At 51.4% G+C, this 17,563-nt stretch overlaps 1 protein-coding gene across 1 annotated transcript in view; it reads right to left on the minus strand.

Annotated features, from left to right (window-relative positions):
* Positions 1 to 3,945: 3,945 nt before the first annotated feature.
* The window catches only part of NDRG1 (N-myc downstream regulated 1), a 53,562-nt gene continuing 39,944 nt past the window's right edge, over positions 3,946 to 17,563 (minus strand). Inside the window, exons 11-16 of the mRNA XM_032315612.1 lie at positions 17,357 to 17,413; positions 16,512 to 16,563; positions 15,381 to 15,428; positions 13,034 to 13,069; positions 9,093 to 9,144; positions 3,946 to 5,869 (exon numbers count right to left, since the gene is read on the minus strand). Coding sequence (XP_032171503.1) covers positions 5,658 to 5,869; positions 9,093 to 9,144; positions 13,034 to 13,069; positions 15,381 to 15,428; positions 16,512 to 16,563; positions 17,357 to 17,413 — 457 coding nt within the window. The 3' untranslated portion in view covers positions 3,946 to 5,657. The remainder of the gene's footprint in view (positions 5,870 to 9,092; positions 9,145 to 13,033; positions 13,070 to 15,380; positions 15,429 to 16,511; positions 16,564 to 17,356; positions 17,414 to 17,563) is intronic.

Consider the following 17,563-nt stretch of genomic DNA (forward strand, 5'->3'; position numbering starts at 1 on the left):
GATTTGGGGAGAAATTTATGATGACTTCTCAGGTGGGTGAAGTTTGGGGAACACGGCATTTGGAGGAAATGGCCAGAGCATTTTATCGCGAAGGTAAAAAAGCACACGGCAGGGCGCCTGGGTGGCTCAGTGGGTTAAGCCGCTGTCTTTGGCTCAGGTCATGATCTCAGGGTCCTGGGATTGAGTCCCGCATCGGGCTCTCTGCTCAGCAGGGAGTCTGCTTCCTCCTCTCTCTCTCTCTCTGCCTGCCTCTCTGCCTACTTGTGATCTCTCTCTGTCAAATAAATAAATAAAATCTTTAAAAAAAAAAAAAAAAGCACACGGCAGAGAAGTCAGTGTTCTCCATCCCCTCCCCGAGGAAAGGAAAATGCCAAAGCGTCCTACGTACTGAGAAGTCTGGGTTCCGGCTGAATCTGGGTTCTTTCCCAGTGTGGAACTGAGCGAAAATGTCTTCTAAGGAGATGACAAAGCTGGCACCACGCCCCTGTATGTTTTCATATAATATATTCTATAAAGAATGTTTCCAGATTTCCGTGCTAAACGGGATTGCTCTCATTTTCACACAATATGAACAAAGCGGATTTCTTAGTCCATCACATACAGAGGCAGAGGCAGCTACTAAAAGGAGGCTTATTGATAGCCATGAGAAAATGTCAGCCCGCCAACAGAGGGGACAGAAGAATTGAGAGGCAGGTAGAAGATAACGGTAAAACACAGGTCACCGGAGCCTGGGTGGGACTATTTAACAGAGGAACAAACATCTCCACAAGCAACACAGCCTTAAGGGCATCTGTAGGTTCAGGCCGGGGAACTCAGCCGACGTTCTGCAATCCCGACACATCGATCGCTGGTTCTATTCATCATGTGCTCAGTGAACTGTTTTTAGAGGCAGCGAGGGACGTGGTCTATTTTAGAAATGCCTGGGCAAGTCATCTAATCTCTCGGAACCTTGGCTGTCTTATCTGTGAAACAAGGATCACTCATCCTGAGAGATAGAGAATAAAAAAGGGGAAAGAAAAATACTACTTGCTAAATATTACACTTATTAGAGGAAGTGTTTCTCCATTTAACAAAAACCTGCTGAAACGCCCTGGGCATTTTGTGCTGGTCCTAAGGACACAGAAGAAATGCCATTGCCGGAGAAAAGGACACCCAAGGTAACCCACAGTTGAAATACTGCACGTTCTACTGGGTCCGGCTCTGCAGGACACCCTTGTCACATGGTGGGTGCTTCCTGCGGAGGGCGGGTAATTAGGAAAATACTTCTCAGAGCAGGGGTGAGGAAGGCTCTGTCTTGCAACCGTTGAGTTTGGCTGTCAGTGAATTTGACCATGAAGAGTGCATAGCAGTTCACATGTTACAACTACACCCATTGCTTAGAACCCCTGATGCACTTATGTTGGGGGAGGGGGTGGGAGGAGGGTGAACCCAGTCATAGTTGATTGGACAGCAAGTGCACACCTAAGTCAAGCTGAATCAGCGGTTTTCTTTCCCTTAGGAGACACAAAGTCCTGACTGGTTCCATGTCCAAGAACCTGAAGGTCAGAGCCCTTGGGTTAGGACTACCATTTTAGGCTTAGGAGATACAGAGAAATCTGATTCTTTGGAAGAACAAAGAACGAGGCTGATGGGCTCCCCAGGGCCCCTCCCTCATCTGGTCTCCAACCTCATAAGGCCAACTTTTACTCTTTGCCCCTGGATTCCACATGGGACACACCTGAAGGGTTTCCACGCAGCCCAGCTAGCCCAAGACAAGTAGGTAACCAGAAGGATCGGGGTTACATCAAGGGACCGATCCAATGATCAACAGTGAAGCTGTATCTGAGAAGGGACAATGAAGGTGGTGGCAGGTCAAGTCCCCAAAGTCCCTACAGATCCTGCACATGGTTCATCTCCATGCACACTTGCTCTGCTGGCTACTACTGAAACCCAAAGGTTAGGGGACAGAAACCAAAACAGGCATCTAGGACAACAGAAATAGGTCCCCCCAGCAGGCAGAAATCCTCTGAGTGTAGCATCTCTCAATAGCCATCTGGTGCATGCACGCACCTGCCACAGCTCTTCCTCCGGGGGAAGCCCGAGCCCCAAGCTATGAGCATGGCAGGTCCAGCCGTGGCTGCGCCACGCCCCCACTCCCAAAGCCAACCTAAGCACCCACCGCGTGCTTCTGGGCTCTTCCACTACCCGCCCTCTCTCTGTTCTGACTCCTGCACAGGACCCAATGCAGAAAAGGGGCTTTCTAGTGAGTGTGGGTAAAGTTCCTTCTCCCGTGTGTAAAGTAGGCTTCCCTAACGTGGGGTGCTCCAACCCATGGTCCGTGTTTAGAATCCAGGGGCCATGTACTGGGATGAGGGTAAAACGCATCTTTGTGTTGACTAATCTGATGGCGGTTTAGCGTACCCCCCCCTCCCCATTTAAGCGTACGCAACACACCCCAGTATCACCGACTGAAATCACACCATGGCAGGTTATCTGCCTGGTTACCCGCCCCCGTCTCCACTACAGGCTCCTCACAGAGGCCCACGTCTTCCCTCCTCCGCACCGGGGTCCACACAGTCCCCGTGGCCAGGAAAGCCTTCTTACCCTTCCGTGCTGCACTAACAACTCTGTGCCAGCCCAAATTCATTTCTGAAATAACAGCAGATCTCCTCCCTAAACCACAGCGCAGACATCAAGTTTTATAGGGAATTTATAGCGAATTACACTTGAAGGAACTCTCCCACGTAAGTGAAGAAAATCCCGCATAAACAACAGCAAGATAGCTATTTAAAAGGGAAGGCAGGCTTGAGTGGGGTCTGTCTTCAGCAATTTAGTGACCCCCTTCTAAAGAACAAGTGTAGGAAAGCAGAAAAGTTAACAGGGCAGTGGAGGACCCTGGCCAACCCTGCCTCAGCCAGGTGATCAGGGTCGACGGTGTGAGTGGGGGGACTCCGGATGACTCATCACGCTGTTGGCATGGCACGGTCTCTGCGATCTTCCTTCCAAAAACCCATCGCCGCAGTAGAGCCATGAGAATAGTATCATAGAACCCTTCACGGAGGGACAGTCCACAAAATGCCTGACAAGCACTTCTCAAAGTTATCAAGGTCCTCTAAAGCAGGGAAAGTTGGAGACACCGTTACAGACCAAGAGAAGTTAGGGAGACATGAGGACACATACCGTGTGGCATCCTGGATGGAATCCGGGGACAGAAAAAGAACAGCGACAAGGTAGTGACATTCCAAGGAAGTATGGAGCTTAGTTAATAGTTAATTACCAATGCTGATTTCTTAGTTGTGACCAGTGCACCGTAGCAAAGTGAGGTCTTACTAACAGTGTGGGGTATATGGGAACTCTCCACTGTCTTTCCAACTGTTCTACAAATTTTAAATTTTAAACTAATCCCAAGCCGCCTAAGTAACAGATATTAAAACCTGTTGTGTTTAATTTTTTTTTTAGTCTAGTAGAAACAAGCATTATAATGGTTGTCATTGGGTGTGAGGAGGAGTGGTTTTATCACATGCTATGCTGTAATAAAAAAAAAAAAACGTAAGGCATGTTTCCTTCTAAATACGGGTTGAAAACTTTTAATCCTTTGTTGCTGTGCCGTCTGAGCTATGGAGCCCCCGAAATAGGGCTGATCTGAATGGAGAGGTACTGTGGTGTGAATTACTGATTTTCTTAGCATAAAGGTGAATTATCTTAATCATTGTCATACTGATTCTATGTTGAAATGGTTGATATTCTGGATATGCTGGGTTAAAGGAAACATACTAAAATTCTCTGGTTTCTACCTTTTAAAATACGACTATTAGAGAAGGTAAACTTACATCGGTGGCTCGCATTGTAGTCTTCGGGGACAGTGATGTCCTAAGGCAGGCGTTGGGAATTCCCAGGTGAGGAAGGACCCCTCCCGCCATGTGGGGCTACACACCCACTCTCTCAGAGGAAGAAGACACAAGCCACTGCAAAGTTACAAATTTATTGGTCTGGAAATAAATACAAATATCTCATTAAGAAACTCCTTTGGAAAGACGTGTACAGAACAGTTTTGCGTCTCGATTCAGCCACTCCTGCCCTGACCCCTGACCTTTCTGTACAAGTCGGGGGATGGGGAAGCCTCTGGATGGTAGGGGCAAGAAACTTGAGTCACTGCCCCTCCAGTTACCTTGAAGTCTAGACTACTTCCTTCTACCTACCAATCGTAGGGTCCCAGAAAGCACCAGGCCCCAGTGGCTGATTCGCACAGATTCATCCCACTCGGATCAAACCTCCTCTAAGATCACCCATGGTTAGCCAAAATGAAAATCAAAAGCCAGTAGTACAGAAACTTGACAGCGACGCTGACACTGCCCAGAAATGTCAGTGGTGCCGCTGCATTCAGCAAAAGGTTAGAGGGGCAGGAAAGAGGGGCAAGCAGGAGAGGGAAGGCAGTCCCATGGAATATTCCAGAATCCTTTCATCTTCTCAGCCAACACTCCCCGTGTGAATCCCCACCCCCCTGCAGGGGCAAACGGTTCTCCCCGAAGACCCAGTGATGCTACCAAGTCAGAGACATTCGGCTGTCACACTCAGGTGCAACCCCACTAGTCAGAGATTGGAAGCGAGTTAACTCCATCACCCAAGATTCCTGGGAACCGGAGTGGGATCGACTGAAATCACGACTGCCCTGGATCCCATCACAACCACAGAAATCCCTTACATCTAATAAACCAAATGCCACCCCCACCCCAACCCCTGCCCCACCCCCACCCCCGCCCCACTGCGTGGAGACTCATCACAGCCACGTAGGGCTGTTTGGAATGTTTCCCTCCAGGTCAAAGAAAGCAAGTACAAACCTAAGTCCTCTTCCCCATGAACGAAATCATCACTCACGTATTCAGGGTGGGAAGTCGGGGCTACGGAGGAGGAGGCAGACAGCAGAGCCAAGGGCTCCGATCCAATGACACCGATGTTTGCCAAGACCATTTCTTTGGAAAGCCCAGAGATTTTGCTGCCCACTTTCACTGTCCATTGAAAGGATGCCAGAAGAAGAGGCTTGTATGTTTCGGCATGAAAGAGTGGATATATACACTAAATTTGAAAATCTATGTCTTCACGTCAACTGCGTAGATTTGTTTTTCCAAGCATTCTAGCCTCCACATAAATTCCACCTCGCTCCCGCTTCCTGTTTGGTGGAGTTCAAAAGAGCTACCTACAATCTGCTGCTCTCCCCTCCCCAAATCAGAACAGGGTTCTGTTTCCAGAAACTGGGTCAGTTTGTCTTTAGTTGGAGAAGAAACAGGAAGGAGAGGGGGCTGGCTTCCGACAAAGTGCCCTTTAGAACCAGGATGCTCGGGTCAGCCTAGGCCTGGATTTAGGAAGTGTTTAGGGCGGCGTGTCTTGTTTTTGGCAGTTCGGCGTCTCTGAGGGAGGGTGGGGGATGGCCATCAGGCCAGCCCGGCCACGAGCACAGACACTGAGATCCTTCTTTTCCTTTGGTCCGCCCACCCTGCCTCTGCTGGGGAAGGCGCCCTTGATGAACCCAGTCTCACTGTGTGCCCCCCCCAGAGCTCTCTTACACCATAAGCTTTGGGTTAATACGAGTTACGTGTGGTGTGGCAGGCGGGGGCGGGAAGGGCCAGAGAAAGGGCAGCTGCGCAAGCCCAGAGTCCAGGGGCAGCCGTGGTGCAGGCCGCCTAGCAGGAGACCTCCATGGACTTGGGCCCGGTGTTGTTGCCCGTGGCCCCGGAGTTGGGAGTGATGTCCAGGCGAGCACCCTCGCTGGTGTGGGAGCGGCTGCGGGTGCCCTCGCTGGTGTGGGAGCGGCTGCGGGTGCCCTCCAGGGACGTGACGCTGGAGCCAGAGGCCGTGCGGGAGCGCATCAGGCGGGTCATGCTGGCTGAGGGCACTGGGGAGAGAGAGAGAAGATGCCCCCGGTGAGGGACCTGGTTAGAGAACACGACGGGCACCTGCACACCAGCAACAGCGCCTCCTCCTGCCTGACCTGTCCATCCTGGTATCCCTCCAGCCACCGGGCTCCCTGTCCTCTCCGTATCTGCTCGCCATGGTGGACAGCAAGTCCCCATGAAGCTAAGAACGTGCGATCACACAGTGGCTTTAACCTAGAGGTGGGTCTGAATCCAAGTTTGCCACTTGCTTAACAGCTGTGTGACTCTGGGAATGTCCCTCTTGGAGCCCTCCAAGCCCATCAGTAAAATGGAAACACCGATCCCCCAGCATCAGCACCCCCGTGTGTGCCCACGTACCACAACCCTCCACTGTCAAGACATCCCTGGAGGACACCAGCTGGGCTAATCCCCGCATGCCACAGGTGGGGAATCCGAGGGCACCCCCCCGCGCCGGCAAATCTGCAGCCCAGCTGTGACTGGTCATCTCTTCCAAAGAGCTCGTGAGCTCTCAGCTATCAATGGCGATGTCCATCCTTTAGCACTTGTACTAGCCTTGCACAGAGCAGATGGCTGAGAAGGTGAAATGAAGACAAAGCGACCCCCCCACCTGCCCTGGGCTGAACCCTGCCCTCTACTTCCCGCAAACTCCTAACCACCAGCCCTAAATTCATAGGCAGCAGAACTGAAGAACAGAAATATGGTCCTTGCCAATACATTTTGTTAAGATGAGGTCATACTAGATTAGGCCGGTTGTTCATGAGACAGAACATCCCTACACATGCGCGCACACACACACTCACACGGCCATGTGAACCCAGGGCAGAGATGGGAGTCACGTGGCTACAAGCCAAAGAAAAGCGAGGGCTGCCAGCTCCCTCCAGAAGCTGAGATGGGGCAAGGAAAGATCTTTTTAGACTCTCCAAGGGGAGGCATGACCTTGCATACATCTTGATTTTGGACTTCTGGCTTCTAGAGCTGTAGTAGCGTGAAAACACGTTTCTCGGTGTTTTTAAGCCATCCGGTTTGTGGAGATCTGTTATAGCAGCTATAGGAAGCTAGTACACCACCCAAACAAAGCATCACTGCGAAGGCCACACTGAGCAATCAGTCACAATCCAAGGAGCCAGATACATACACAAGCCTGGCGGTGATTATGCCCGTCACTCCGACGGTGCAGGGGCTGGCCTGCTGGGACACGTGCCCATAAACCAAACGAATCCTTGCTGTACTGAATTCCCTTCTCCAAGAGCGAGTGTTTAGATCCAGGGAGAATCGGGATTTCTCCCACATCTGTCGCTCACGTTTTTTTCTGAACCCCTATTTCTCAATCCCCCAATCTGAGAGTTTTTTTTGATGTCCCAGGGCTCAAGGCTGACCAGCAAATGGTGTCACGGAGGCAAAGAGCGAGTCCTGCCTGGCCCAGCTTGAGCAGACGCTCAGCAGATGACTACTTGCTTTCTGGGACGAGAGCTCTTCAGGCTTTCTTCCCCTGTAACCTGCCGGATGCTTCAGCTTCCTGGAAACAGAAGCTGGGGTGTGTGTGTGTGTGGGGGGTGGATATGTGTGTGTTGGAGGGAACAAGGCCTGTCTTTCACTTCCTCTCTCCTCAGAATACACTTTCGGGGCAGAAATCCAAAGCCAGGGCAGGTCCAAAGCAAACAAGCCATGATGTACGCCCTGCCAGGTAAACTAAGTCCGTCCGGCGGTGTTCTCCGGGCGCTGCCTCTGCCTGCTCGCTTTCCCATTGGGCAGGTAGCTGAGAAGGCAGCAGACCCAGAGACAGATGTTTTCTGTTGTAGCAGGGCACCTGGGGACACGGGCCCTGCCTGCAGCATGTAAATGAGACTCACTGGCTCTTGGCCTCTCCAGAAACTAAAGGTGGCTGCGGCCAATCTTAAGAGTGTGGTTGGCTTACCAAAGATACCATTACTGTTTTATATGAACAAAAAGTTTCGGTCTCCAAGGGGAAAAAAAATGAATAGATTAGACATTCAGACATCCTCGTTAAGATGGGCACATAAATTATAATTCAAAGCCGTCGGCAGAAAGAGCCAAAAGAACCACGTCATGGCTCACACCTCAACTGGTACCATCTGTGGCCACAACCCGCCAGAGTGCTTACACTTGGCAATGGTCTGTCCTGGTCATGGGACTGCACTGCTGAAGAAGGCTGGATGTGTCTAACAACTAAACTATAACCATCACGTGAGAAATAGCACGTTCCTGAAGTATGCTTCTATTTCTCCTTCAATTCCCAAATCCAAGGACTTGGCAAAGAGGCACAGTCTTGAATATGGGTGACTTTATCACCCATGTACCGAGTTTTATGGTTTTCAAAGAACTTGCAGAGCTACCCACTCTGCTGCTTGCTTCATCTCTCCAAACCTCAGTTCCATTATTTGTAAGATGAGGTAAGAGGACTTCATAGGATGGGGCGCCTGGGGAGCCTGGGGGGCTCAGTCATGTAAGCATCCAACTTTTGATTTCGGCTCAGCTCATGATCTCAGGGTTGCAAAACTGAGCCTTTCACTGGGCTCTGTGCGGAGTGTGGAGCCCAAGATTGTCTCCCGCCTCCCGCTGTTCCTAACCCCATTTGTATGCACACGCATTCTCTCCCTCTCTCTCAAAAAAAGGGGAAAAAAAAGTATCACATAGGCTCACTGTGACGGTTAAATGAGGGGGAAAAAAATGAAGGATTTAGTAATAATCTTTCATCATGACCATCATCACCACCACCATCCCAACTGGAAGTCTCATAAGCAAGCACATAATCACATACACATAACTTGACGAATCACTAAGTTTTGCCTCTGAAACTAGTAATGCACTATATGTCAATTAAGTTGAAATTAAATTTTTAAAAAAAGCAAGCAAGCATGTAACCAAAATGTGGAAGATTTTTAGGGTTCCACTGTGCTCTTTTTGGTGCTTAGAAGGTGGGTCCTCACCTAATCTAAAGAAAATTCCATTTGAAACCACACCTGATAATTAGTGGATGGCGATGAAGCCACCGTGGTATAAAGAAGATACTAGAACCTCCGCACTACCGCCCATCCACCACACCCCTAAACGTTTCCTCCCCTGACCTTCCTCGTTTGCAAAAAGCGGAGGCTGGCCGGGAGTACTGAGAGTGGTTAGTTACAAGCCCGGTCCAAGTCACTGCGTTTTCAATTCCCGTGCCTGCCCCTCACCCCACCACCCGCCCAGAAAGGCCACACTTACTGTATCCCATGCCCTGCACGAAGTACTTGAAGGCCTCGGCAAGCTTGGCTGGCTGCAAGAGGAAAAGGGACAGTATGGTCAGTCGTCGGAGGTCTCCCTCCTGAAGGGCTACGTGGAGCTGTGCCCATAGTCGCCTTTATTAAAGAGCTGGGCCTGAGAGGGAAGGCCACCCCGTGCTGATTGGACAGGGAACAAAAGGAAAGGAAAGCTATGGGTTAGTCATGGGGAGCAGAATTCACTTTGGCTAGGGAGAAAAAATTGTAAATTCACTTCATAGCTGGGGTGAGTCTGGTCACGTTATATGACCTCTCCCTGTGAAACACAGACAGATGGCCACACTAACTGCTGAGGTTTCCATGAAGAAGATTACACTAATAGTGATGTGTCCAACTCAGCATCTAGAATGTAACAGCACTAACAGCCTGAAGCATTCCATCTTCTTTTGACAATAACTTTCTGAAGTTGGTGCCATTTCCATGTATGTTTCATTGCTCAACAGTCATGGAGCGGTAAATAATCCATCCACGGTCTTACAGTCAATTCATGCGTGGTCCTACAGATTCATCTGGGGCTTTCTGAACTCCATGCTTTCAAGGCAATTCACTCTCTGCTTCAAGAGAAGGCTGGCTGGCTGGCTGGCTGGAAGGATGGTGGACAGGTAGATAAAAATTAAGACGGATGGATAGAAGTAAGGAGGATCGACAGATGGATGAAAAGGATGGATGGAAAGAGATTAAAAACAGAAAAGGATCGATGGATGAATGGATGGATGGATGATGGACAGTTGGGTAAACCAACTAACCGAATCTATGGGCAACTTTAAGTGAAATGAGTTCGGAATACTGAGAACCTACCCAGTTCCATCAATTAATCTCTCCAAATTTAATTCATCTGAAATGGGAGGTGACATGTTCTCAAGGCCATACCCACAGTCCCATTAACCGCCAACTCTCCTCCCAAGCGATGTCCCGGGTCTGTGCTCCTCAGTTTCTTTCCGCCCCAGTGAGAAGTCATCCCCAGTCGCAGTGTTCCTGCCCACCCCCACCAACGCCTGCCACTATTCTACAAACAGCCATGTGACATTTAAAGGAGAGGCTGTAGGGGGGCTGGGTGGCTCAGTCGGTTGAGCGTCTGCCTTGAGCTCAGGTCATGATCTCAGGGTCCTGGCATCGATTTCCGCATCAAGCTCTCTGCTCAGCAGTGAGTCGGCTTCTCCCTCTGCCTCTGTGAACTCTCTCGCTTTCGCTTTCTCTCAAATAAATAAAATCTTTTAAAAAAATAAATAATCAATAAGTAAGGGAGAGAGGCTGTGTTCAAGCTGCCGTCTGGGGTTTGTGCGACAACAGTAAGTGACACGAGTTGTCATCGGAGCCCAGCACAGAACAATTCTTCAGCCTCCCTTCCCCTTCCGTGACACTGCAACACACACCTGTTCTTCTCACCTCTGAGGCCTTGCAAGTGGACTGAGGGATGGGGGTGCCCCCTGGAAACACACACCCAAATCTCGTAAGGGCAGGAGGAAGAGGAAGGACAGTAAACAAGGTGTCCCTGGACTGGTCTCCCGGAAGCCTGGGCTGGTTCAGCCCCTGCCAGGCTTTGACAACGTGTTTCCATTATGGTCAGGATTGGAGCTGTTCTCATTTCCAATACAGACAAGGAAGAAGGGAAAGGGGGGAGCGACGGGGGACGGAGGAAGGGAGGGCAGATCGAAGGAACTCTGGGGTCCCTCTCCCCGAGCCAGCCTGAGGACCGTGCGCCCTGGAGAAATACTGTTTCACTGTAAGTCCAGCAGCGAGCTGGATGCTGGAGGATGCACCACTCGCGTGCAGGTATTAACCCCTGCTTCTGTCTAAGCAGGCTCTATGGCGGGGAGCCCATCTGTTCCCTCTGGAGGCGGGACCAGCCCACCCTCCTCTGGTTTCTCCCAGCTGTAATGAGGCGTTAACACAACAGCAGATGAAACACTACAAGGATTTTGTCCTTTCCTAGTGGGAGCGGAGGGAGCCACTGCCAAGAGGCTAGTCGAGCTACCAAAAGCCACTTGTGCCTGCACTTCTGTGCAGAGTTCTGGAGAGAGTGGCTGCAGTTGAGAGACAATGCAGAGAAACGAGTCAAGCCCAGGATGCACCTGTTCCAGAAATCTGCTTCTCGGGGGTCTCCTCTTCAGAGCCCTCAGCGGAATACCCCATGACCCCAGACAGAAGACCGTTCTCTGTTGGGACAGCTCTGGCTAGTACCAAGATTGTTCTGCCCCCAGATGGACCTGTCAACCGTCGCCCACTCCCTGGGGACTCAGAGCCAAGACACTCCCTTTTCCATCACACAGTCCTTGAAACTGGCAGGGCCGCGTGAAATTAACCAAGAGCTGATCCTTCCCCCACTGAGAGGCTCTCCAGAGCCCCACAACGAACAGTGAGAAACTGGAAACCTGTTACAGATTATCTGTGTGAAGGCATTCTGTCCTGCCATTAAAAACAAGGTACAAAGCATTTTTAACCAAAGGAAGAGAGAGCTTGGAGATGTCAAGTTATGTGGACTAGTAAAAAATAGATACACGATATGATCCTAATCTTGCTTAAAGTAACAAAAATTAAAAGGTACACAAGTATACAGAGAAGGAAGATTAGAAGTAAATAACTTTAAAGTTTGTAACAACAGTAACCTGAAGTTGGGGAACTATGGATGTGGTTTTTTTACTATTCTTTTATTCACCTATATCTTTTTCATTGATGAACATGTATTACTTTGTAACTAGAAAATTAGAAGTACTAAATAGCATTGATTAAAAAAAAAAAAAGCCTCAAACTCATCAAATACACATTTCAGGTCCTGGTTCATTACTGAGGAGAGCACATAGCCCTTTTTTCCTCTGAAAATCTAAGTTTTGTTTGTCTGATCTCCCCAGGGTCATTGCTCGGATAACGGGCTCGTGGATAAGGCGGCCCTCAGGGTACCTGCCAGGGAGAGTCAGTAGGAAGACCTAGGGGGACGTGGTCTTAACTCTCTGGTGCTCGGTGCCCTCATCCCTGTCTCTCCCTACACCCTGGCAGGTGAGATGGACCCTGAATGCAGGCTCACTGCTGCAGGAGGCTCCCACGGTGGGGGCCCAGGGGGAAGTAGGATACGTGTCTCTAGAAAAAGATCCAGATTCTATTGTTGTTCATCAAGAAGGTGCTGGATTGCAGAAGCCATGAAGTCCCTTTTAGGAGGGCAGGGAACAGAGGAAAGAAAAGGCATCATTCAATCCTTTCCCACAGTTTGGTGGCAATGGCGACCAACGATTCACATCATGTTCCATGTTAGGATAGAGAAGAAAACTACGATGATGAAAGCTCAAGGACAGAGATTCCGAAGTTCCTTCCCTTGTTAGGTCAGTGGGTTATTTACGGGTGGGGGATGGGAGGGGCGAGTGGTTGCGCAGCAAACACGCTGCACTGACATCTGTATGCACACGCACACACACATGTGCACACACACATGTGTTCACATGCACACTCACAGGTGTGCTCAGACACATGCACATGTTTACATGCACAGTCATACACGTGCTCAGACACATGCATGTGTTCAAAGGCACAGTCATACATGTGTTCACACACACACACTTTAGCTTCATCTCCCCACTGCCCCGCTCTGCTCGGCCTTGAGCTCTGGCAGAACCCTGTGGTCTCCGAGGGCGAACCCCAGATACAATTAGACTTGGGTCCACAGGTGTCAAGCCGTGTCCGTGCATCAAACCCCCTCCCCTCATAAACCCCAGCATCATCCACCCCGCTGGGGTTCCTAGGATGCTCAAGCAATTTCTGTATACAGTGACATGTCCGTGGTGTCATCAGATGTCACAGTGAGCTGGGGGACAAGCAGACAGTGGGGGAATGGGTGCTAACAGGACACAGAGGCACCCACCTTCCAGCTGGAAGGCGGGGACAGGTGGGACTCACCTGGGAGATCTGTGGGAGGCCACCGCAATCCGCCATCTAGGAGAGAGGGAAGCTGGTCAGTGCCAAACACCACGGCAGAGGCCTCCCTCTCCGTGGGACCCGCCTGCCACTGCCCGGCCCCGTCTGGCCCCCTTCGGCGGACACTGGGCACCTGACGGGTGGAAAGACACCCACCCCCACCCACCAGGGCTGCTCGGCAGCCGTCCAACTCGGCATGGATCTGTGTCTTCTTGACTGAGAAGCCAGATACCCTGCTGGGCCCTGGATATTTCCCCCAGTTCCCTGAGAACCGAAGGTGCGAACATCCCACAGCAGAGGCACATGGTGGGCTTGAGAGAGCTCGAGGAACCAGCAGGTCTGAGGCCAGGGTCCATCTGACCAGAAAGCCTCCATGCGGGAGGCCCCGCACACACACATTCTCGTCGAACATTCCGAACATTCCCTTAGACAGAAACTGCTCCACCTGGGAAGGCCGGCCTCAGTCTCCCCACTGGCTACACCGGCACAAACACCAAAGCTTCCAAAGTTCCTATGGAATCATCAAACCACCAGGCATGTGGGACCATGACCCAGACCCAGGGCTCGGGAGACTGGGGCAGCGGGGGCGGGGGGGAGACAGCAGGGGGGACGGGGTGAGGACGGCTAGGAGAGACACGGGACTGGCAGGCCTGGTGAGGGACCGGGACGGCAGCTGGCACTGGGCCAAGCCAAGGCCCAGCGTCTCGCCTCAGGGTCAGGCTAACTGGGGTATCTGGGGGCACCCATGCAGCGACAGGACACCAGAACTGACCCCAGGGGCCAGGCTGTCTGGACTCAGATCCCCATCACGGCCAAATCGGCCCCTGCTCGTAGGTCGTCACCTTCCCTCCACAGATGCGCTGAGCTAAGATGAGGTCGTACTGGAGGAAGGTGGACCCGGAATCCAGTGACTGAGGGTGTCCTTAAAACCAGAGGGAAATCTAGACACAGGGCTGCCCAGAGAGAAGGTTGGGTGGCATGGAGGCAGAGACAGGAGGAATTCGGCTGCCAGCTGGGAAACTGAGGCCTGTCGGCAATGGCCACAAAAGGGAAGAACATGAAAGGGGCCTCCCTAGAGCCCTCGAAGGGGCCGTGGCCCTGCCCACACCTGGACTTGGGACTTGCAGCTTCCTGACCACAAGGCAGCAAGAGAATAGACTCCTGTGACTCTCAGCACCGCACCCCCCTTCCCCTGATCTGGGTGCTTATAATGGAGACGAGGAGACTAACCCCCTTCTCGAATGCTCCATCCTCCTCTCCCTATCAGCAGTAACTGTGACCTCTCTGTCTTTCTCCTGGGATAGCGGGCCCAGTGCTGCCAGAATCCAGACACAGTTTGCTGGGACAGTTAAGAAAGTCAACGGGCCTCCTGATGCCGATCAGCAGCCCCCCGGGGCCCAAAGCCCAGCATCTTCACCTGCAATTTCCCGTGAAGGAATCTTGATAGAAAATGTATGTGAAGTCGGGGCACCTGCGTGGCTCAGTGGGTTAAGCCTCTGCCTTCGGCTCAGGTCATTATCTCAGGGTCATGGGATCGAGCCCCACATCGGGCTCTCTGCTCAGCCGGAAGCCTGCTTCCCCCCAACTCTCTGCCTGCCTCTCTGCCTACTTGTGATCTCACTCTCTGTCAAATACATAAATAAAATCTTTAAAAAAAAGAAAGAAAGAAAGAAAGAAAGAAAGAAAGTGAAGAGCCGGCTCCGGGGACCAGGTCCCCTCCTCAGTATCAGACGCCTCCCAGTGCCTTTCACAAGGCCACTGAAGGCACAGTCCTCCACAGACCCTCAGCTCATTCCACACAGGCCCTACCTGGGTTGCCGGCCCTCCTGGGGGTACAACCAGAAAGGGTCCTCATCTTGTGTGGTACCTTTACGCAAGTCACAAACAATATGGCGGCTGGACTGGGAAGTCAGGGAGGGCATAGACCCTCCATCTGGCCTCAGGGACAGGGAGCACCTCAAGTACCCAGAGAAGCTGCCAAAGTCCTGCCCTCCCATGGCAGAGCCCCTCTTGGAGGAACATCCAGCCCAACACTTAGGAGAGCCCCTGCTTGCACAAATCCTAGTCCATCCTTCATTGGAGAACCAAGGCCAGTAGCCCACAGACTCTAGGGCTCCCCCCAGGGGTCTAGACAGTTCCTTTCATCTCTGCAGCCTAGGGTGTCCAGCCACGGGCACAACAGATAGATGTTCACGAACACACACATTAAATAATTATTTCAACGGTCTCTGACCCCCAGCTGTGCCTCAATTAGGCACTACTCCATTCTGCAGCGAGCTAGGGGTTTCTGAGAAAGAACAAAGACGAACTCGCATCCTTCTGCCTGTACCTTCAGGAGAGTAGTCTTTGTTGGATCCAATTTCGAGTTGCACTCCACCTGGACCAGGAAAAGGGAGAAGAGATCTGTTAATTTCCCACCCACAGCCAAGGTCATCAGCCCTCCCCCTTTGCTGCCCCCATAGCGGCAACTCGTCTTCCCACTAGCATGGAGGAAAGAATGTGGGCTTCAAGATGAAGCGACGTAACCGAAGTTCCAGCCCTGTCATTACTAGCGACCTTTGACAAGTTACTTAATTTCTTTGAGCCGCGGTTTCTTTATCCATAAAATGGGGGTAATCTTTTTTCGAAGGATTGTTACAACGATGAGCTAAAATCCCGCAGATGCTCCAGAAACAGCTGCTGCATGAATGGGCTTACTTAACCCAGTGCTGCCAGAGGTTCTACAGGCGGATCAACATCTGCAGTCCTGACAACCAGTCTTCATACGAGATTAACACCCACTAGCTTTAATTTGTCAATGACTATCTCAGAAGCGCATCCAAACTGGACAAAATACCCACATGTAACCTGTGATGTTCCAAGTGCCCTACAGTAAGATTATCATCTCCCTTCATATGAACAATATCTCTACTGATATATCCTATGATTATGCCTGGTGGGTCAGATCACAGGAAACTCATGGCCCTTTTCAAGTCCCACTCTGTAGCCACAAGGTGTGTCACCACGCTAGCACTCTGCTCAGTAACCCCTAAGGTTCTCTGTCTTCAGCTGTGGGGCTATGCGAAGGTCAAGTCTGCGCTTTGCCTCCCCAACATCCCAGGTGAGAATTAAGGGATGAAATGACTCAGAAAGCCTGGTCTAAACGCCACTCCCCAAGGCCCTCTCTGCCCTGCCAGAAAATCAGGCACCAAGCACGTCTGGAAACTCTACCAGGTTCCCGAACGAGAGGAGAGTCTGTTGGCCGGGAAGCCAAGCGGCAAACATGCCCATCTAAACAGACCAATGGGAGGTGGAACAGCAGGTGCTGGGCCTGGAAATAAAAGACAGAGGACCCGGTGCCAAGCAAACAGGACTGGCAGTCACCAGGGGTAGAGGCTGATGTTGGGGCCCTCTGCCCAAAGGCCAACCAGATTCGGACTGTCGACTTAAGCACAGAAACAAGTGGACGATTCCTACATACCACAGCATCCACAGCAGGAGAGTTGTCCCCAACCACCAACAAAGCAGGACACCTGGGGACAGAGAGAGAAAAGCGAGTTAACACAAAGTTTACTTATTAAAGATTCATATGCTCCCAGGCCTCCCAGGCTGAGACCAGAGTTCTAAAAATATTTGTTTTGGTCTCCCCAGTACCCTTTGCTTTTCGAACTTTCCTCTCCTTCCATCCTCTGCTTTGTTTCAAGATAAACTGAGATGATAGTCATTTACACCTTAGTATGAATTTCAGCCAGAGAATTTCTGGGCCCTGATGTTTTAGTCTCAAGCATCCTCTCCCCAAGGAAGGAGGAGTAGGGCTCTGCCAACAATCAAGACCAGAGACCACGAGGACATGCCCGACAAAGGGAATGGCATGTGCCAAGTTCAGGTGTCAAATAACATGGCTCACTGACAGAACTACAAAAGACAGAGGATACTGGCAGAATGCAGTCCGCTGTACCCATGACTAGCTTATAGGGTACTTCAGGGTGGGACTCATGTCTTAGTCATCTCCAGGTTCTGTGAAAGCAAAGCCTAATGCAATATTCAACATAGAGCAGGTACTTAGTAAGTTTTATCCAAAGTACATGCATCTTTGAGACCCTAGGCTCCCACCCAAGTCACAGGGACACCCCCAGGAACTGAACTCCTGCACATCAAGTAGGTGAGAGAGACTGGGCCAGGCCTGCCTCCTGCGAAGCACACACCCAGGGCGCGCCACTGATGGATGTCCTGGCACAGAGCGCCACCCCTGCCAAACACAGAAGGACGGCCCTGCCAGGGGCTGAGCAAGGTGACAAGATGGCGAGGGGGAGAAAGGCCACTCACTGCAGGGTGACTGTGTGGGTTCCCGGCATCGGCCGCTCAATCTCCAGGTCCCGCCGGCTGCAGACGACAAACGCATGGTTACATCGTTACCTGGACAGCCCCTCCCGTCTCCCTAATCCCAGGAGGCCCTGCCACTGGCTGTCCTGGCAAAACACTCGTGTCCCAACCCGCATGGCTCTCCGGGCCAGCACAGCCTCTCAGGGCCCA

The sequence above is a fragment of the Mustela erminea genome, chromosome 16 (genome assembly GCF_009829155.1).
Source record: "Mustela erminea isolate mMusErm1 chromosome 16, mMusErm1.Pri, whole genome shotgun sequence".
Classification (NCBI taxonomy): domain Eukaryota; kingdom Metazoa; phylum Chordata; class Mammalia; order Carnivora; family Mustelidae; genus Mustela; species Mustela erminea.